General features: G+C 46.6%; 1 protein-coding gene and 1 long non-coding RNA gene across 2 annotated transcripts in view; one reads left to right on the forward strand and one right to left on the reverse strand.

Annotated features, from left to right (window-relative positions):
- Positions 1 to 389: 389 nt before the first annotated feature.
- LOC144888621 (uncharacterized) lies at positions 390 to 1,789 on the forward strand. Its single transcript, XR_013621171.1, has 4 exons — positions 390 to 537; positions 657 to 749; positions 837 to 884; positions 1,035 to 1,789. It is a non-coding gene; the product is annotated as an uncharacterized LOC144888621 (long non-coding RNA).
- A 319-nt stretch (positions 1,790 to 2,108) lies between these two features.
- Positions 2,109 to 22,815, reverse strand: part of LOC144888570 (uncharacterized) — a 121,243-nt gene continuing 100,536 nt past the window's right edge. Inside the window, exon 7 of the mRNA XM_078766992.1 lies at positions 2,109 to 2,181. Within this exon, the coding sequence (XP_078623118.1) occupies positions 2,109 to 2,181 (73 nt within the window). The remainder of the gene's footprint in view (positions 2,182 to 22,815) is intronic.

A 22,815-nucleotide genomic window follows, 5' to 3' on the forward strand; every position in this document is an offset into this window, starting at 1 on the left:
CAGGTACAATTGCCGGATTTATAAGGTAGCCTGCAATGTCTTTGCAAGCAACATTTTAGGATTACAAAAATACTTAATTACACACAAACCTTAACTCTTGCACAAATATGGAATCTCAAATGTCCCATCATGACACAAATCATTGTTAAAATAATCTCGACAAAGACACACTCACCTTTGCATGATTATTCATAGTTACTGCGTACAAAAGTAGTCCTTAACAAGTCAAATACCCCTTGTAGCCAATCACCAAGTAGCACTTATAACCAGATTTCCGGTTACCATTTTTGGAAGCCGAAATTCCCCACTTGAACTCCGCCCTTCATTTTGTCTCCGCCCTCCCATCAAATCTGCTATAAAGGAACACTTATTGCAAATGCACCACAAAACAAAGCCACAGCGTCTACTTCAGGAGGAATCACGGAGGGCAGACACAAGCGACAAACTTGGAATATTAAGAGAAAACATGGGACGTCTCCTACTGCTGCTGCTTTTCCTTTCGTGCGTTTGTCTCTCCCTCCAAGCTACGATTGGTCGGTAAGGCAACCCGAATATCGCTTTTGGTGAAGTTGTTCATTCTTTTCGGCCGTCTTGTTGGTCCGGACACCTGTTCGCTTGTCATTGACATGTTGTCACGATGATGTTTTAATCCGCAGGAGGCGCAGGCACGCGGATGGAGAATTCACGCATCTCCTGTCTAAAGCTCGCGGGGAGCGGATAATCCATGCGTACATCGACGCTGCGCTCAAGTAAGTGTCTCTCACGTCACAAATACAACTCGAATTGTGCAGCCACAACATTCTGTGCTCATGTTATCCGCTCGTTCGTCTGTCCAGAAGGAAGACGAAGAAAATGGAGAACAAAAGCATCGAAAAAGCCACAAGGTATTGTTGATGCACAAGCGGCGTATTTAAGACATACAAGGCAGAAGTTCATCGTATTTAAGACATACACACGCTGTTTACTTTTTGGGGTTTTTTAAAATCAAGATTCACATCCAAGTCCTCTCGTTGTGTTTTGAACACCCTTTACAGTGGAAAAAAGCATGGCGGAAAGGATTCCCAAGGATGGACGAACAGATCAGGATGCGGGGCATTATGCAAACGCTGAGCGCTGCGAATACGCTCAAGTATGACCGACTGCAAGAGTAGTATGCACTGTCTGTAAGATGCTTGGCTGGCAGAGCCGAGATCAGGTTTCGGCCAAAAAATGCCAACAGCATTGAATAGATAAAAACAATAGCAAAGAAAAAAAAATCAACCTTGCAACCTCCTTACTTTGCACTACAGATTATATACAGAGCGAAGCGCGATCCAAGAAGTTTTACTGTACGAGTAAGTTTTTGTTGTAGAGGTTTTTATTGCATAAAAATGAAATATATTACATCGAGTTATCTCCTTGTGTAAATATTATTTGGAACATACGATGGCATGAACCATTTCCGAATCCACAACTTTTATGGTTGCTTTTGATGCTTCCTTATTCTGGCGTTAGCACTTTTTCAGTTGTGATTGTCTTCATTTGTTTTTTTTGTTTTGTTTTGTTTTTTAATTTGCATGACATTCTTTATCCATCTCTGCATTCCACTCATTCCTGAATGACCACTCCTCTCAAGATGCTCGTCACAGATACTTCCATATTCGTCTAAGTTATTAAAAATACATTTTTGTCTTACAACCGAATGGTTGCCAACGCATACACAACCCACTTGAATTTGGAGTTGGACGGCCGTGCCGCACTTCTAATGTTTCATGCATAAATGAGTGAATAAAAACACAAATGACATGAACGTTTTGTTGGTTTGTTTTTTGTTGTTGTTTCAATCGTTTTATTTTGGAATTTATCAGAGAGATGGAGAAAAAGAGAAGCCCCGAATGGTAATGATTCTGTGCCCGGGTAATTGTGCCATCGGAGGGGGTTTGAGCTTTGTCCGTGTTTATGCCGCAGGTCGGAATCCAGTGCTGAATTGATGGACAATGGGTTAAAATCGGGGTTTTCATAATCAAGAGCACAGGTCTGCAACCTAGATTTCTGCTTCCTCGTTTAATTGTATAGACAAGAGTATGTGATGAGATACAAATGGAGTAAGAGAAAGAGAATTGGGATGATCACTCCATGAAGATATCTTGAGCAGGACAGGTGAGCTCAGCTACTTGGCTGTAGAGTTTCTTGAATGCTCGCCTAGTAAAGGCATGGTGGGAGACACAAGTGGTTTGGGGAAAGTGAAAAAAGAGAGGTTACTTAGGATTTAACCTAAAGAAGAAGGTACTTCAATTCTAATAGTCATAAAAACATATTAAAACACATCGGGCCCAATAAATATTTGAAATATGGCCCCATCTCTCAATGGTGAAAAAATCACTTGAAAAATTAAAAAAAATACTCGTGTTCGGATCTTCACCAAAATTGATCGACTCGTCCTTGTCACACACCCAACCTCTCTACCAAGTTTCGTCTGAATCCGTCCATAGCTTTTTGAAATCCTGTTATATATCGTTTTTGGCCCCATCTCCCAATGGTGACAAATCACTTAAAAAATTCTTGTATCCGGATCTGTAACCGGATCTTCACCAAAATCTAAGCAATTCGTCCTTGTCGCACACCCAACCTATTCGCCAAATTTAATCCGAATCCGTCCACAACTTTTTGAGATATTCTTCACACAGACAGACAGTCAAACAGACAGGGGTGGAAACATAACCTCCTTCCACCTTCAGTGGTGCAGGTAATGAGTCATTGAAATGTATTTGCCTTGCTCACAAAATGTGTTTTCAGTTAAATGCAATGAACCATTCATAAGAAAACAAAACTATGAGGGTAACCACATGTCAATCTATATAATAATAGCGTAAGGACTCGACTTTGTTATCCCTTTTACCCCGCACCCATTGACCCGATGCCTACGGCACTAATGGATTTACGATCTACGAACCGCGCTCTTTGTTTATCACGTACAGCCATACTCGAAAAATCTGAATTAGCCGACGTTGGGGCCCAAAAGCATCCGATTAACTGCCGATACGACGCCATCTTATTGGCGTCTGCTGGGTGAAGGCGAAGCAAGCCGTCCGCTGACTGGACAGTCGAAGGCGACAGCAAGCCGTCCACTGAGTGGACAATCCTGAGCATGCATTTGTGCCGGTGTCGTCGATCGCGGTGTACGCTAACCTCATCAGGTGAGTTTACTATAATTTCTAAACATTCCGTAAACTGGGTATCTATTTGCCTGCTCCTGTCTTCTCCCACGGCCAGTTATATGTGGCATGTTCAAGAGCACGGTCGTTCAAAGATGTGTATATCAAGGTTGATAATACGAGTACGCAAGGAGTCGTCAGAGGCTTGACTATTACCCCAAACATTGTTTATCCAGAAGTTTTAAAATAATTTCAACCTCTGATACTGCGTTCATTGTATTATATTCCTACTGCTCTGCCTTGACATTGACGCTTACCAATGCGCCAGTATGGGGCTGATTCCAGTCGATTTACTAATCCGTTCATTTTTTTAAAAGTCTATGGTTCTATTGCTGTTCCTTTCCATTGACACATACCACTGCGCCAGTGTGGCCAGAGTGGTGCTATGCCGATTCCTATTACGAATCCATTCATTTTTCAAAAGTATATCGTAGCGTTGTCATTTACGTAGATTGCAATAAATACGTTGTTCATATACGCACTCTTCATTCTCATCTTTCTTCCTAACTCTTACTCGGACAAGCAAATCCCCTATGCCATCCATAATGGTACACTCTATCCATACACCACATCCTCCCTTCCGTGGATGATCCACGGGTTTCGGCTAGTGTTGTACTAATACTGCGACTACTACTTTTCTCTGTTTGATGAGGCAAAGGTTAACCAGCATTGTTTTGCTGCACAATATCCCTTTCATTCTTCCCGCTTATGCGGATGATGTTCCCGTGTTTGCGGGAAGTACAAGAGATATGCAAACAGTTTACGAATGCCAGCAGATGTACTCGACAGAGTCATCTGCTACAATTAATTGTCAGAAGAGCTCAGGACTCCTGGTGGGATGCATGCAGGTGGAGAAACTCCCCACGCTGTTTCAGCAATCGACATGTGGAGTCGTTGTAAACTTAAATATTTGGGGGTCGATTTGTCCAACTCTCGTCGGTGCTCATCACGTCACAACTGGAGCACTCTCGGGGACAAAATACTGTCGGAAGCCGCTATTCGCGGTTAATAAAATGCGACCTGTTTCTCTATTTGCGGAAAAATGTCCTGCGAATTAGCGGGGGTTTTTTCTATTCGCGGCCGTGTTCCGCAAAATCGCGTTTCCCCCCCCCCCCATATTCGCGGCCGCGTTCTGCGAATTCGCAGGGTTTTTTCTATCCGCGGCAGTGTTCCGCAAAATCGTGGGGCTTTTTCCCCATATTCGCGGCCGTGTTCTGCGAATTCGCGGTTTTTCAGGGGCGCAAAAAACACTTCACGAGCCGCTAGCTTGACACATTTCTAAAACCCATCTTTCACCAGCCATGCATAAAGTAGCTGGATGTACACAAAAAAACATCTCATACAAGCCGCGAGCATGACCTGCTTATATTGTACATTCACTGCTGTGTGCTTTGCGTTTATGGCGTCAACGTCAACATTCGCTACATACACAAGAAGGAGAAGGCGATTCGTGAGAAACTTTCAGTGAGCACTGTATCGAGTATGAAGGTGGTCCTCCATGTCCGGAATGTCTACATGGAAAGGATGGAGAAGACCCTCAGAATATGGATGGAGGACAACACGCAGATGAGGGACTTCATGCTGAAAACCATGATGCTGAACCATTCCCTAAACCCGCTCATCGAGGACGAGCTGGGCACCATTCCAAAGGTCTCTGAGGAGGAGGAGCAGGCGGCAGTAATGAGGAAGAGGTGCCGAGGTCTAACCTCACAGTCCAGTTCCTGGGCGAGTTGCTGCAGAGCATGCGGGCGCTGGTTGACAGGTTGGAAGATGCTGACCCAGTCAGGGAAAGGTACATCAAGTTCAAGAGGGGCTTGGATGATTTGCTTCTCCCGTACAAAGATCTGCATCGAAACCAATCTGCATCGCAATCTGCCAGGCAGCTCTCCATTACCCATTTCTTCAGCCCTGCTCCATCCACCTCAAGACCACCATCACCCTCCTCTCCTGCCGCCCTCTCAGTGTCCTCACCAACACCCTCAACTGCTGCCTCTCCCTCAGTGCACGACGTTGCAAGACTATCATTTGGGTCATCCTCAGAGTTTGAGGAATTCATGGGATTTGAAATCATCACCATCATCATCATCATCATCACCATCACCATCACCATTTGAAAGTTGCGTGTGTTTGTAAAATAAAATTTTAAACGTTACATGATGGTGTTTTTTTTTTTTACTTTCACGGTACGGTATGGTTAAACACTTATAATAAACGGTAAGCGCATTCCTTCAATAAATTGGAAATGGTACCTGGTGTTGTGTTTTTTTTAAAATTTGTAAGCATTTTTTGTGAAACTGTAATCATGTGCATTTGCGTTCGAAAACATTTTAAACTTTAAAAAATTTCCTCTATGAATTATGAACCGCCGGGAACCTATAACGTATTCACCCTTTCCCCATTGAAACAATGCAGCTGCATACATTCTCGGGATTTGCCTCACCATTCACAGATTTTGCCTCGCCATTCGCGGTTTGCTCCTCTCTATTCGGGGATTTTCACGACTCGGGAACCTATCCCCCCCTTTTTCCATTGAAACAATGCCCCGCTATTAGTGGGTTTCGCTATTCGCGGCTTTTCCAGGAACGTATCCCCCGCGAACAGAGGGGTCCGAGGGTACTGGCTAAGCTGAGAGACTGGAAAGGGTTCATGAAGATCATCCTCTCTTTGCATGGGAAAACACTTTTCATTAAGTTTATCATTCCAAAGTGCATTTGCGCTCAAAATTTGTTTGTTCAAAATTCGTTCAAAAATAAAAAACAAAAACAAAAGCTGTTGTTCCAAATTTCTTGCATAAGTATTCCAGATGCCTTTCTGGCTAAGATGTAATGGAAATTTTTGGATTTCTTTTGGAGTGGCTAAGCATTGGTTATTGCTGGGAATTCTGACCTTTCCTTGTGCTTAAGGCAGACAGGTTTTTCCTGGCCTTCGGAGCCAAATTTATACTTTTAGGTTACAGACCATTCAGCGTTACCTTTATGCAAATCCAATGCCGCAATAGTTAGTGAACACAAGCATCATATTTGTTCAATAAAGTGCTCAACTGAAATTATAAAAGGCATGTATTTATTCATTATCACTTCCCAAAGCCTTGTTTTTATTGGGAAATGCTGAAGGATTGGTATGCAGTGAAGATGAAAAGAGCAAATGGTGCTCAAACCCAACACAGCACAGCACCCAAAGAACACCATCCCTATTGTGAAGCATGGTGGTGGCAGCATCATGTTATGGGGATGTTTCTCATCAGCAGGAACTGGAGCACTTGTCGGGATGCAAGGGAAAATGGATAGAGCAAAATACAGAAAATTCCAGAGGAAGACCTGTTTCCTTCTGCAAGAAAGCTGAAATTGGGATGGAAGTTCAGTTTTAAGTATGACAACGACCGGAAGCACACAGCCAAAGCTATACTGGAGTGGCTAAGGAACAAAAAGAAAGATGTCCTTGAGTGGCCCAGTCAGAGCCCCAACCTAAATCCAATCAAACATCTGTGGCATGACTTGAGCATTGCTGTCCATCAACGCTCCCCATGCAAGTTGACTGGGCTGAACAGTTTTGTCCAGAAGAATGGGCAAATATTGCCCAATGAAGGTGTGCAAAGTTAGTAGAGACCTATCCCAACAGACACAGTTGTAATTGCTGTCAAAGTGCTTCCACTAAGTATTAACTCAGGGAGGTGGACAGTTATCCAACCAATATATTCTAGTTTTGTATTTTTAGTAAATTTTCTGACATTTGATCCACCACACGGTGACCCGGGTTGCCCCATGATTTTTTAAATCATTTTACATAATTAATTTATTTATTTTAGGGGGAGTGTAACCCGGGTTCACGTGATAGGAAAATCCTTTGTGTCACTCCCCCTAAAATAAATGAATTATTTATGTAAAATGATTTTTTTTAAATCACGAGGCAACCCGGGTCACCACGTGGTGGATCATTTGTAGAATTTTTCACTTGGAAGTTTTGGGTTACGATGTGTAATTAAATGTGGAAAAAGTCTGATTCAATGCATTTTAACTCCAGGCTATAAGGCAACTAAAAGTGAAATTTTGAAAGGGCATGTAGACTTTCTATAGGCACTGTATATATGTATATATATATATATAATTATATATATATATATATATATGTATATAATATGTGTATATATATATATATATATATATATATATATATATATATATATATAATATGTGTATATATATATATATATATATATATATATATATATATATATATATATATATATATATATATATATATATATATATATACAGTCACGTGAAAAAGTAAGTACACCCCATGTAAAGTTTTGACTTTTTCAACATATTTCAACATACAGCTATTTGATCTTCATTTCAACAATATTGATAGATAAAGGTGATATAATATAACAAATATCATGAAACATTTACATTTTGTAGTCCAATGTATAATTTAAATAAACAGAAATGCAAATTTTGCATGTGGAAAAAGTAAGTACACCCTTGGCTCTAATAGGTGGTATTGCCCCCTTTGGCAGAAACAACCTCAAGTAGGCATTTCTTATAACTGTCTACCAGTCTCTGACATTGACTGGGAGAAATTTTTGCCCACTCCTCCATGCAGAATTCTTTCAGCTGTGCGATGTTTGAGGGGTTTCTTGCATGCACAGCTCGTTTCAAATCCCCCCACAACATCTCGATGGGATTTAGATCCATGCTTTGACTTGGCCATTCCAGAACCCTCCATTTCATTCTTTTCAGCCATTCCTTGGTGGATTTACTGGTATGTTTAGGGTCATTGTCATGTTGCAAGGTCCACCTTTGGTTGAGCTTCAACTTTCCGACAGATGGCCTCACATTATCCTCAAGCACCCTCTGGTACAATGAAGAATTCATAGTGGATTATATGATGGTGAGCTGCCCAGGCCCTGATGCAGCAAAGCTGCCCCAAACCATAATATTTCCACCACCATGCTTTCCAGTTGGTATCAGGTTATTGTGGTGAAATGCTGTCTTTGGTTTTCGCCAAACATGTCTTCTGGTACTGTGGCCAAATAGCTCTACCTTTGACTCATCTGTCCAGAGCACATTGTTCCAGAAGTGCTGGTCTTTGCCTAGGTGTTCATTGGCAAACTTTAGTCTTGCCCTGATGTTCTTTCTGGACAGCAAAGGTTTCCTCCTGGCACACCTCCCATGTACATCAAATTTGTGCACCCTCTTTCTGAAGGTAGACTCGTGCACTTTGACATCAACAGTGGCAAGAGCTACCTGTCGGTCCCGTGATGACATTCTGGGGTTCTTCGAGACTTCTTTCAGCATCTTGCGGTTGCTCTCGGGCTGAACTTGCTGGGGCGGCCTGGCCTGAACAAGTTGGCAGTTGTTTGGAATCTTCTCCACTTGTAGATGATCTTCCGGACAGTAGAATGATTGATTTCGAAATTGTTTGGAGATCTTTTTAAATCCCTTCCCAGACTCGTAGGCATCTATAACCTTCTTTCTGAAGGCCTCAGAGAGCTCTTTTGATATAGGCATGGTGACGCCGCACACCTCAACAACAAAGAGCAAAACAAACTAAATGTCTGAGGTTTAAATAAGACAGGTTCCTCCAAGATCCTCTCTAACGATGTTCTAATAATTTGCACCTGAGCTGGTGCACCTGATTCTAATTTTAGGTATTTGAAGTAGTGATAAATGTAGGGGTGTACTTACTTTTTCCACATGCAAAATTTGCATTTATCTTTATTTAAATTATACAATGGACTACAAAATGTAAATGTTTCATGATATTTGTTATATTATATCACCTTTGTCTATCAATATTGTTGAAATGAAGATCAAATAGCTGTATGTTGAAATATGTTGGAAAAAGTCAAAGCTTTACATGGGGTGTACTTACTTTTTCATTTGACTGTACATATTGTCACGCAAATCCCTCAGTTAATACCAGGGCTCGCGGATGACCAAACGGGCTTTAACTCCGAGGCGACGATCAAATCGGATTCGGCCATAAAAGCGTGGGCGTAAAAATGAAGAGGAAGAAGCGGCAAGCGCGTACCTGTAGATCCGACGGCAGCTCTCGATCCTGCATGGAATGAACTCAAATGAACACAGGATTTTTGAATTGCAAAGAAAATAATACAAGGGTTTATTTTATATATCTCAGGACAGGAAAACGCGGCGATAAATAAATGTCCTAATCGGGACGTCCCCACACCTCACTTCAGAAACGAGACAAAGGAATGAATGAAATAAAGAAATCGTCGTGTGGTGTTCTGTGAGATGTGGTGTGTGATTATTTGTCTGTAGTGGTGCATCCGTCGTCCAACGTGGACCCCTCAGTCCGCCTCGCTCGCGCGCTCCGCCAGGCCCCGAGCGACCCGCCCAGCGGCACGCCCCGCTCCAAGCTCCTCGTCGGTCGCACACGAGGTCCCGTTCGCTCACAGCACCGAGCGTCGCTCCAAGCTCCGAGAACACCCAGGGAAGCGAGCGCGAAGGAAAACAAGGGAAGAAACCAGCCAAGAGTCCAGCGCAGAGTAGCACAAGCATGAAGGGTGGATCTCCAACACGAAGCACGAAGGGTCCAGCGCTAAGAGAGAGAGAGAGAGAGAGAGAGAGAGAGAGAGAGAGAGAAAATGTCGTCGAGCGAGTCCTTTTGTCACCTGGGGTGTGACGTCAATTCTTTCTCTGCCCCAACCAGAGCCTCGCATATTCTTGGTCTCTCGAACCTTCTCCCGCCACCGGCGCTTGTCCTCCAATCAGCAACCTGCTGTTAAGGAGCTTTGGCGCCCTCCGCCCCGATTGGCTGCATCTTTGCGCCCTCTACACCAACCAATCACACGTTCCCTGGGCGTGGTTATAGCTTGTCTCACACGATGTTCGACGCCCACGCCGGTGTTGTACGTGGCCGCTTCCTGCTTGTCTTCCAAAGTCGTTGTGGTAAGGGAGGGGAATTATTTAATGTGTGCACTATGGGACCTATCTACGTGGTTATATGAGTGCGTTGCCATAATGGACACTGGATTGGCGATAGAGGGAACGATGAACGAGGGAATTTTACCTATAATCCCTGAACTAATTAGCATGCCCCGCCCCCTCGCGGCGGGGACACAGATACGACTTATTCCGACATCCGGCTGAACATAGAACTTATTACAGGTGAATTCCCTATCACGACAGTCGGATACCTACCTATGCAGATCTACCTGGCTCTAGATATTCCTCTATCCCCCCGACATAACAATATACATGTATAAAGCCCATCAAAAATGACACGTGAGCATGCCAAAGTGAAGTCTGGGCCGAGTGTTAGGTGTGCTTATATCATCTTTATTTGTTAGACATCCCACAGACATAAATGAACACTCGTTTTACTCTGCACACATTGCACATCACGTGCAGCAAATTTCACCTCCCTGTGCCTTGTATTTATTGTGATTACAAAAAATACCGCTTCTGTTACATATTTATGTGAATGTATGTGAATTACCATTCAGGTCTTTGCTTATCAATGTGTAGTCGATTAAGGGTTGTTGTGGTTGGAGGGTCAGGAGCCCTTCTGAAAAAGAGACCGGAAACGGAAGAAGAAAAGACACGAGGGAGAGAAGCGACGAGGATTCTTCTTCCTCGCCCCGCTCCGACGAAAGGTGGGATCGATCTGGAGCCGCGTGGAAAAGCGGCGTTCCCAAGCCCGTCTGGCGAGAGGAGTTACCGGGACGTGTACATACCCGGTGGACACGTCAAGTTGCCGTGGGGGCCGTGCACCGACCCAGCGTCTGGCACCGTTCGCGGCACCGTCTACAAAGACGCGTACGGGTCGCACGTTGGGGCCTAACACGCGTGGCAAGCGGCGTGTGGCTTTTGCTTGCTTTACAGTACCCGCTTCGCGTGGCCACGAGGGGGCTGCAGCCGTGGTTCCTGGTACGATACATGCCCGGTGGAAACACGTCCACCCGGGGTTCGTTCAACCGCCCGAGTGCGGCGACGCCGACCATCATCTTGGTCAGGAGGGGCCCAGAGACATTGTGAGGGACAGAGACCAAAAGGGGGTCGTGAGTACAAAAGGGGACACACATATATAAGATGGCCATCTTAATCATCTAGGGGATTGATTGTGGATTGTGAATTGTTGATGGTTGTTTGTTGTTGATTGCTCGGGGAAAATATCCTTGATTGTAGCATTGAAATTGTATGGTATCATTACCCTTGAAATATATCATTGAAACTCAGTTTTCTCTTGGGTGGAATTCCTATGGATTGCGTGGCGAAAGCGCATATGTGATAGAACTTTCTGGCGAAGTTCCTCTCACGGTCCGGGGGTCACCGAGACCAGGTAGTCACCGAGGGGACCACGTAACAGAATTGGGGGCTCGTCCAAATTACGATTTGCGGATTCGAAATTGGGTCTACGTCCGGGATTTAAAATTGGATAACATAATAAAATAATAATTTTATTAATTAAAATTTATTAATTAATTATTAATTGGTAAATTTTTGAGAAATTGTGGTAAAGTCTTGGGTGAAGGTTAACAGGTGTTAACGATAGTCATCATGGTGTTTGTTGCACAGAACTTTGCGGTAACACCTAGTGAGGCACAGTTCCGAGCGTTACTAAAAGCGGACCTCTTGAAATTGGCCAAACATTTTAACTTGGAGGTCCGAACTAATTTGAGGAAGGCAGAGTTGCAGACCACGGTGATACAGTCTATGGTGGGATTAGGAACATGGGACGAGTTAGCCTGGCAGTGGCTACCCGAAGAACCAGAAGACGTTGAGCTCCGGAAACTGGAGTTGCAATTACGGAGCCAGGAACGGATTAAAGAAGAAGAAAGGAAAGCAGAAAAGGAAAGAGCAGAAGAAGAAAGGAAAGCAGAAAAGGAAAGAGCAGAAGAAGAAAGGAAAGCAGAAAAGGAAAGAGCAGAAGAAGAAAGGAAAGCAGAAAAGGAAAGATCAGAAGAGGAAAGGAAAGCAGAAGAGAGGAGAGAAGAGAAGCAAGCAGAGGAAAGGAGAGTGGAACGAGAACTCCAGGAAAGGTTAAAAGAAGAAGAAAGGAAAGCAGAAGCGAGGAGAGAAGAGAAACAAGCAGAGGAAAGGAGAGTGGAACGAGAACTCCAGGAAAGGTTAGAAGGGAGAAAAGCAGAGGAGAGGAGAGCTGCAAGGGACCTCGAAGCAGAGGAGAGAAAAGCGGAAAGGGAATTAAAGGAACGTGACATGGAGCTTCAGCAGGAAATTAAATTCAAGGAGCTGGAGTTAATGAGAGAACGGGGAGAGGTACCACCCTTGCTGACGGGGTCGACACCTAACCAGAAAACCTGGGATGTGGGCAGACATGTGAGGCTAGTTCCACCGTTCAGTGAAAAGGAAGTCGCGAAATTTTTTCCACACTTTGAGAAAGTGGCTCGACAATTAAACTGGCCGGAGGAGGCCTGGACCATACTAGTGCAAAGTGTGCTGGTGGGAAAAGCTCAAGAGATTTATTCGGCGCTACCAATGGACCAATGTGCAGATTATGAGGTACTGAAGAAACACATCCTCAAAGCCTATGAGTTGGTTCCGGAAGCTTACAGGCAAAAATTCAGGAACGCCAGAGAGGCAGAGAAGAATTGGAATGGCAAGGATTTGGAGGGTCGGACCATAACAGTAGGGAAGGCATTTCGTAGGCGTCGAGAGGTCTACAGGAGAGGACAACTGGGCGGTAGTTTTGGTGGTGGCCGCAATCAATATTATTATGGAGGCTCCCTGAGTTACGGCAGCTCCCGAAGGAAGGATTGTCAAAGTAGTGGCCGAGAAGGAGACCGCTATTCATGGGACTACAGTGACAAGCGGTCCCACCATAATTATTAGGGAAGTTCTGAAAAGTTGAAGCACTGAATGCGGCGGAGCCACAGAGCCAAGATTCCTACACGGATTAACCGTGAACGCCACGTTCCTAAAGGCGTCCATGTAGTGAACTTTCATGCACGGACTAACCGTGAACTCCACGTTCCTCAAGGCGTCCATGTAGAGAACTTTCCTGCACGGACTAACCGTGAACTCCACGTTCCTAAAGGCATCCATGTAGTGAATACTCGGCTTGGCCTCCCGGAAAAAGTGCTATCGAGTTGTTTAACTTTGGATCTTTGATCAACCCCTTAACCTTCATTCACAAGAAACTGACAGTCAAAGTCAGAGGGTCATGAGATGGAGTTTGGCTTGGCAGGAGTCCAACGGGAAATTGAACATGTAAAGGGCAGGGACAATGTCGTTGCTGGTGCTTTGTCCAGAGTGAATTACCTTTGAAAATCTCTGGGGGTTTTGTGAAATTTGGTTGCTTTATTTTTTAAGTGATAACTGTGCCCGGGGGGAACTGATAATGTGGGGGGGGGGGGGGGGGGGGTTGAGTTATCTGGTTTGTTTATCCAAATTGGCCGGCAAAGAAAGTTTTCGCTGGGTTCAAACTTTCTTTCTTGAAGGGGGGGAGTGTTACATATTTATGTGAATGTATGTGAATTACCATTCAGGTCTTTGCTTATCAATGTGTAGTCGATTAAGGGTTGTTGTGGTTGGAGGGTCAGGAGCCCTTCTGAAAAAGAGACCGGAAACGGAAGAAGAAAAGACACGAGGGAGAGAAGCGACGAGGATTCTTCTTCCTCGCCCCGCTCCGACGAAAGGTGGGATCGATCTGGAGCCGCGTGGAAAAGTGGCGTTCCCAAGCCCGTCTGGCGAGAGGAGTTACCGGGACGTGTACATACCCGGTGGACACGTCAAGTTGCCGTGGGGGCCGTGCACCGACCCAGCGTCTGGCACCGTTCGCGGCACCGTCTACAAAGACGCGTACGGGTCGCACGTTGGGGCCTAACACGCGTGGCAAGCGGCGTGTGGCTTTTGCTTGCTTTACAGTACCCGCTTCGCGTGGCCACGAGGGGGCTGCAGCCGTGGTTCCTGGTACGATACATGCCCGGTGGAAACACGTCCACCCGGGGTTCGTTCAACCGCCCGAGTGCGGCGACGCCGACCATCATCTTGGTCAGGAGGGGCCCAGAGACATTGTGAGGGACAGAGACCAAAAGGGGGTCGTGAGTACAAAAGGGGACACACATATATAAGATGGCCATCTTAATCATCTAGGGGATTGATTGTGGATTGTGAATTGTTGATGGTTGTTTGTTGTTGATTGCTCGGGGAAAATATCCTTGATTGTAGCATTGAAATTGTATGGTATCATTACCCTTGAAATATATCATTGAAACTCAGTTTTCTCTTGGGTGGAATTCCTATGGATTGCGTGGCGAAAGCGCATATGTGATAGAACTTTCTGGCGAAGTTCCTCTCACGGTCCGGGGGTCACCGAGACCAGGTAGTCACCGAGGGGACCACGTAACACTTCTGTACACTGACCTTGAGGCTCAGTTTGCAAGCCACCGTCTACAATTCCAATGTAAGAGGCATAATTACTCTTCTTTTGGGTCTTCGGAGTCCTTGGGGTCTTTTGGGTCCACTGGGTCAGTTGAGTCTTTTTGGTCATCTAGGTCTTTTGAGTCATTTGAGTATTTTGGTTCCTCAATCTGGATATTTGGGGTATTTAAGGGTCTTTGGGGGTATTTTGGGTCTTAGGGGTAATTTGGGTCTTTGGGTCCCCAGGGTCTTTAAGGGTCTTCTTGGTCTTTTCAGTCTTTTGGATTGTTTGGGTCTTTGGGGTCTACGAGGTCTTTTGGGTCTTCTGGGTCTTTTCAATCCTTTCAGTAACCGGAATCTTTGGGATATTTGGGGTCTTTGGGGTTTTTTCGATCTTCATGGTATTTTCGATCCTTTCAGTAATTGGGATATTTTGGGTCTTCAGGGTCTTTTCGATCTTTTCGGTCTTCAGGGTCTTTAAGAGTCTTTGGGTCTTTAATAGTCTTCAGGGTCTTCAGGATATTTTGGGTGTTTGGGGCCCATTGGGACTTCAGGGTCGTTTCAGTCTTTTGAGTCTTCAGGGTATTTTGGATATTTTGGGTCCTCTGGGTCTTTTGTATCCTCGGGGTATTTTGGGTCTTCAGGCTCCTTTGGGTCTTTGGAGTCTTTAGGGTCTTCGGGGGTCTTTCTTTGGGATATTTGGGGTCTTTTGGATGTTTGGGGTCTTTTGGGTCTTCCTGGTCTTTTGGGTCTTTAAGTCTTCAGGGTCTTTTTGGTTTTCAGGGTATTTGGGGTATTTTGGGTCCATTGGGTCTTCAGGGTCTTTTGGGTCTTCGGGGTATTTTGGGTCTTTGGGGTATTTTGGGTCTTTGGGGTCCATTGGATTTCAGGGTCTTTTCAGTCTTTTGGGTCTTTAGTGTCCATTGGGTCTTCAGGGTCTTTTGGATCTTCAGAGTCCTTGGGGGTCTTCTGAGTGCATGGGGTCTTTCAGGTCCTCTTTGTCATTTGGGTCCTCTGGGTTGTTTGGGTCTTTTGGATCATTGGGGTCTTCAGGGTCTTTTGGATCAATTGGTTCTTCAGGGTCTTTTCAGTCATTTGGGTCTTTGGGGTCTTTTGGGTCTTCAGCGTATTTTGGGTCTTCAGAGTCCTTGAGTTCTTCTGGGTCCTTGGGGTCTTCATGGTATTTTGTGTCTTTAACAGTGTACAGGCTATTTTGGATCTTCGGATATTTTGGGTCCATTGGGTCATCGGGGTCTTCAAAGTCTTTTAGGTATTTTAACCGGTGGACACAGTCGTGTTCAAAGATTGCCCATTAAACCCCCCACTCAAATCCCTCCGAAAGCACTACTCAAAACCTTTAAAACCTACCCTTATGCAGAGAAACCTGTGTTTTATATGGTATAATATTGTTGTGGATATGAGAATGTTTTTTTATTTTATTGTTGTGGTAAAACGTTGTTGTAAAAGGTTGTTGTAAAATATCACCCCTCCTCCCTCCGTTTGTGGTTGTATAAAGGTCAAAGGGCGTTCCCGTAGTTAGTCCATAAAACATACATGCAGGACACGATATATCTTTTTTGACAGTTATATCCTTATTATGTGTATTAGTGTAAGGCTGTGTCTTCCATTAATTGAAATACTCCATTGCACCAGTGAAAGAGAATAGATTCCCTTTCCTTCCCATCCCCAAAACCTCCATTTCCATATTACATCCCCTCTCGTCACTGCTGAGCCCTCGATTCCCAATCACCTCCCCTCCAATAACCGCCATTGACCATGTGCTTTGAGTCGGAGAAGAAAGGCGTGTCTCCACCTCGTCAGAGGGGAGGAGGGGCGTGCCCGCCCGTCGTCATCCAAGGCGGAGCCCGAGGGTCGCGCGACCAACCAGGGCCGAGGTGAGCACCCCGATGGGCGTGTCCAAAACGCCGGGGGCGTAATCGCTGGAGGCGCTATAAAAGGCGCAAAACGGAAGTGGTCACGAGGAGTTGGTCAGGGATGCACAAGGAGTTGGTCGCAAGGAGTTGGTCAGGGATGCACAAGGAGTTGGTCGCAAGGAGTTGGTCAGGGATGCACAAGGAGTTGGTCGCAAGGAGTTGGTCTGAGTTGGTCTGAGTCGGTTGCGTTGGTAAGGAGTCGGTGGTCAGTTGGTTGCGGTGCGGAGTCGGTGGTGAGGAGTGAGAGAAACAAGAAAGAGTTGAGGGTTTGGACCAGACAAGTCCTGGGAACGCAGCGGACGGAGGCCGCAGCAGCAAGAGCACCCAACAGCCAAAGGGGGCCTGAACGGCGGTTTGGAGCAGGGCCGAAGAGGAACGGCGGCTGCTAAACGCGCCGGTGGTGCTGCGGGACCCCCTTGGACCTCCCTCTCCCTCCAACCATCCACCTCCTGCCTTTCCACCCTTCTTGTATACGTGAGTTTGTTTTGTTTGTTCTGTCCCTGGGTATTTAATTAAGTCTGTAGGTAAGCTAAAATTTGCACTGTGTCACCTGCGTCTTATGTGTTGTAAATAAACTTGATTGTTCCTTTTTGCTTGTGTGTAAATAGTCAATAAATTCAGTCGTATTTCCAAACCTTTCTTGGCCTTCGTTTTCCTCTTTACATTGCGTCGTTTTTGTCTTTTCCCTCATTGAGCAGCTGTGGTGCGATACGGCCAAAGTCCTGGGTGAATCGGGTGAGCCAGGGATCCTGTTAGGTCGCGGCAATACCAAACCGCTCGGTAACTAACATCTTAATCCGCGATCTGTAACAATTGGTGTCTGGGAGTGGGATTCGAGGCCCGAACCAAATTTTTAAAACGAGTAGAAAAAAAAAAAAAAAAAAAATTGGTCAAAATTACGAGCTGCCGAAATTTGTTTTGTTTAAAGCAAAACCCGAATTTTGAAATCGCGCCATGGCTGGGCAAGGCGACGGGATGCCGGTGGGAGAGCTAGAAGAGGGGTTAGGAGTAACCCAGGATCAACTGGAGGGGAGCAATGAGGAGGCGGTTGAGGGAGTATCAGACGCACAAAATGGCGCGCTCGCGCACGTGGTTGAAGAGTCCCAAAATAGCGGCGCCGCGGAGGGCGAGCCCGCGGTGGCGGCTGGGGACGCTGGGCAAACCGGGTTTGACCTCAGATTATTCTTGACCCAACTGAATGCAAAAATGGATAGTATGGGGGGCCAAATGGGAGCAATGAGGGACGAAGCGAGGGGTACCAATGCCCAAATTGGGGAGTTAGACAAGAAATTTGGGAAGTTAGACAATAATTTTGAGGGGTTAGACAACGGGATAAAAGAGGTGAAAAATGGGTTAACGGGGTTAGAAAATAGGATGGAGGACAAATTGCGGGAGATAGGGGAACAATCTGCCAGGGAAATCAAACGAATGGGAAACCAGATAGAGGAGGTGCAAATCGGGTTAGAAAGTAAACTGGATGCTCAGAGGGATGAATTGGGACAGATGAGGGTGGCATCTACAAAAGAGATGGGGGAGATGAAAGAGGAGATACGACGAGGTGTGGGTGAGGAGGTTTCGGGGCTACGCGAGGAGGTAAAGCGAGGTGAAAAGCGTATAGAGAAAGAGGTGAGAAATAATACGGCAAAGTTACAAGGGGGAATAGAAGATCTGACGGAGGAGGTGGAACAGCTGACAGAGGGACAAACGAAGTTAGTGGAGCAGGTTCAAAGGAACACTGCAGTACTCGGAGGGTTAAAGGCGACACAAAAAGAAATTAAAAACGAATTAATAGCGACGCAGAGGCAATGTCAGATGGTACGGGAGGAACTGACAATGAGGGTGGACGAGGTGACAGAGATAATGGAGACAAAGGACCGGCAGGTGAGGCTGCACATAGAGACGGTCACGGTAGCCTTAGAGGACGAACTTGAGGAGACGCACCGAGAAATAAAAGAGGTTAAACAAAAATTAGAGGAAGTGGAAGAAGAGGTGAGTGAAATTAAGAAGAGACGGACAGAAACTAAGAGAGAAATAAAGGAGGAGATAGCGGAATATGTGCAAGGTCGGTGCTCAACTCATGATGTGATGCTCACTAACCGAATAAAGAGTTTGCAGGTGGCAAAGGAGGTGCGGAGACGAAGTACGGAGGTGAGTGGCAATGTATATGATGTGAGGAAAGCTTCAGTCGGCTTGGGGGTTGCTTTGGATCCGGGTGTTCGTGAAAGGCCGTTGGTGAAGTGTGCGACAGGTCTGGTGTGCGAAAAAAGAGGTGTGCGAGAATGTCCGACCATGGGGTGTGTGAGGAAAAAGTGCACGCCGAGGAGTGAGTGTGCCGTCAAGAGTGAGTTGGTCGAAGCGCGTGTGCGAGGGAGCACATGGAAGCGCGGTGTGGTAAGTGTTACAGAGGGTGTGACGGGAGAGTGTGCGCGAGAAAGGTGTGTGACGGACAGGTGCATGGGGAAAGAGTGCGCTGTCAAGAGTAAGGGTGAGTGCGTTGTCAAGAGTAAGGGTGAGTGCGTTGTCAAGAGTGGTGGTGAGAGTAGTGAGAGTGACAAGGAGCGTGAGTTGGTTGTGACAGGTGAGCGAGGATGCACACCGGGAATGGTAGAGCGTGAGTGGGAATGCACGCTGGAATTGGTAGTGAGGCACGTGGTTGGGTGTGCGGGTGAGAGCACACCTGTGATTGTCACAAAGGAGGTGACCGAGAAAGGGGCGCGAAGAGGTGTGTTGGTGAGGTATGCGACCAACGAATGTGTGCCAAAGTGTTCGGTGGTCAGGTGTGTGACCAAGTCGGTGAGCGGAATGAGTGTACCGAGGTGTGTAAGAAACGGTACGACGAGGAGCATGGAAACGGCTGCATGTATGAGCAAGAAAGGGGTAGCGTATGCTTGTAAGCATCCAGGTGAGGCGTCGACGGTAACCGGTTTAGCAGTTAGGGCGACTTATAGCCGAATCGGGCCCTCGGTGCGTGCCGGGCTTCGCGTGCCGCGAGAACCAGCGGGGATCCGAGCCACGGCGGGTTCGAAAGGACCGCCGTGCGCGATCCACGCTGGGCCTCGCGTGGAACGGCCGCGTCCGGGCTCCACTAGGCGGAGCGGGCAGCCCGATAGGAAGGGTCGTTATGGCGACCACGTTTTGTTGAGACGTGCCGGCAGGTCGAGATCGGGACATTGGATGGCTCCACGCCGAGGTGGTGCGTGGGATCTCGGCCCGGGTAAGCCCCCGTCCCTGCACCGAATGCGGGACGTGTCCAGCCGCTGGCACCAAACAACCCGCATTCATGGCTTGGCTTTACGAAGCCGGGCTTTGGACAGGAATTGGCGCACCGAGAGGCATTAGTGAGTAGACTGTGTGATGAGGATAGTGTTTTGGCCCCAAAATTAGAGAAAAACAAAATTTGATGATTGGCAAAGGATTGGCAGTGATGATGGGCAGATGATGGGCAGTGATTGGCAAAATTTTTGATTTGTTGCAATTTGATGTGCAAAATTGGTAGTGAGCGATGGGCCCGGTGGGTAAGGGGGGCATCCCTGCCACCCTTCCCATGTGGGGCAAATGCGCAATAGCTTATGGGGTGTATGGCAGTGAAAACTAGCCCGGGTGGGTTAGGATATTGATAGGGATCTAGCGAAGATGACATTAGGTGACGTTAAGGTTAGTTAGTGACTGATACCTGTAGTGGGGACGCAGGTAGATTAGTGTGGATGATAATGACGTGGGAGCGCAATAGTTTAAAGGGACGACTGGGAAGCGCAAGTTTCAGAAGGGAGTAGTTAGCTGAGATGATGTCGTGTGTGTGAGAATTGAACAGGTGTGATTGCACAGGTGTGCAACTGAACAGGTGTGTGGAGCAGTGTATGAGGGAGTAGTGGTGATTGTGTGTTGTGTTGACCAACTGGTCCAGGAAGAGGAGGAGGGTGCAGGTGGCACCAGGTAGGATTGCACAGGTGTGCAACGACAGGTGAATGAAAGACAGGTGTATGGAATAAATGGTATGGAGTATTGGAATGGATGGTCGTGGAGTGAGTATGGTGGAAATTGTGGAGTGGAGTGGATGGTGCGAAGGTGTGAATGGGGGAAGAGTGGACCCCCATCACGGATACCCGGGGCGGGTAGTGCAAGTGTTAGGTAGAGGGTATAGGTAAATTGTGGTTGGATATTGGCATCTGTGGTGCGAGGTGAAAGAATGGTATTTGGATGGGTGCATTAGTGTCGTGGAAATGGCTGGGCGGGTAGCCTGTTAGTGTGTGTAGTTGGTTGGGCGCTCCACCACTGTGAGGATGTCGGCCAGGTGAGGCCGCAGGTGGGCTCTGGGAGCCGGTAGTAGTTGTTGTGGATGGGGCCCGAGGATCCGGAGGACGGACCCGGGTAGCCCAGTGCCAGAGGGCACCGAGTGGGGTGACAGAGCCAGGAGGGGCCTGCCCCAGTTAGATAGGTTAGGGTGAGGAGCTAGGTAAGCTCGGGTGGCAACTACAGTGGTGGAGGTGTGCAGGTGGGTAGACCTGCTGGGAGAGTTACACGTCGCGGCCCAGAAATTGTGCGAGGGCACCGGGAGATGAATCGGGGGAGTGAGACCCCAAATTGAAAAGCACCACAGTTTGGTCAATGGGAATTGGTTTTTAGAACCCATAGTGTAAGTTGGCCAATGGATTGGCAGGGAGAGACCCCGGGTAGTGTAAAGTGTGTTAAAATCATTGAGAGGATAGTTAGGAAGAAGGATCTCCTCGCACCATCTGCATCCACTCACCTGAGGTGACAGGTACTCCGCACCATGCCATGTCTTATTATTTTTACTGTGCAAATGTTTGGATTGTGAGACGCATCATGACGTGGGTGTGACATTGTGCGTAATTCCATCTCTCCCTCCTTATGAGGATTGATGATGAATTGGTGATGGCAAATTTTGAAGTAGAGGGATTGTAGAGACGAATTTGGTAAAGGGGAAATATGGGGAAGACGTGACAGTAGTGACGAATTTGTAAATGGGTAGATTTTTGTACATATGGGGTAAGGGCAAGGGTAGGGTAGGTGACAGGGGGGTGACGTACGGTAGGGACAAGCTTTCTCACTTCGCCCTCCGTACGCATTTCGCCTTGCATTGCCTTATTGACGTGTACCCTTGTGACCTTACCCCTCGCTCAATTGTCTTTCTTTTGTCTCCCACATGACCTGTGCACCGTTGGGCGCCGAGGGGAGCGTGCGTGGGTCGGCCATTGTGCGCCCGAAATTCCCAGAACCAGCTGTCTGCATCGATGCACCACATTATGGACCACATGTCTGTGGCCGAGCACCACTTATGGACCCCATGGGTTGGGGCATGGCCCCTCTGCTGGAACCGGCCATGAGGGCCCGAAATCTTGCTGGCGGACCTTGGCCACAGGGCACCGATGCCCCACAGGTGAACCACACTAGTCGGCCCTGGGGCCATAAATAAAATCAAATAAAAAAGGGACACATGGGGCACACTTTATTGCAAATAGGCCGCCAGTAAGAAAAGCAAAGAAAATGACAACAACTGGAAGAGATAATAATAACCAGCAGAGGGAGCCGAAGAGCAAGAGATCACCTGCAGGGTTAGGGGTTGTTGAATTTATTTTTATTAATTGAACACTGATGAACAATGGTGACTGCACCGATTGGTGCTTGGGTGTGTATTGGTGCGGTTTTGGGTGCGTTCATGGTGCGTCGATGCAGAGCAGACTGTCTCCCCCCCAGAAAGAACAATCACAGGTCCTGGGTTAGTTTTGTAAATAAAAATAGCGTCATTGTAAATAATGCTTCCCACCGTCAGTGTGTAGTTTGAAGACCATTCCGCAATTCGGTTAACTGTGGGCGTAAGTCTGTTAGGCAGGGTGCAATGGAGCAGCGGGACACATTTATTATGTTTTAAAACTGTCGCACTCAGGGTCAGGTTAAAAGTAGAGGGAACTACACCTACGTGCCACACTAAGGTAAAAGTTATAGGCCCGGGACATGCCTAAGGGGAGGAGGGTGCAGTGTTGTGGATATGAGAATGTTTTTTTATTTTATTGTTGTGGTAAAACGTTGTTGTAAAAGGTTGTTGTAAAAGGTTGTTGTAAAATATCACCCCTCCTCCCTCCGTTTGTGGTTGTATAAAGGTCAAAGGGCGTTCCCGTAGTTAGTCCATAAAACATACATGCAGGACACGATATATCTTTTTTGACAGTTATATCCTTATTATGTGTATTAGTGTAAGGCTGTGTCTTCCATTAATTGAAATACTCCATTGCACCAGTGAAAGAGAATAGATTCCCTTTCCTTCCCATCCCCAAAACCTCCATTTCCATATTACATCCCCTCTCGTCACTGCTGAGC

This window comes from Myxine glutinosa, chromosome 13 (assembly GCF_964187855.1).
Source record: "Myxine glutinosa chromosome 13, kmMyxGlut1.1, whole genome shotgun sequence".
Taxonomy (NCBI): domain Eukaryota; kingdom Metazoa; phylum Chordata; class Myxini; order Myxiniformes; family Myxinidae; genus Myxine; species Myxine glutinosa.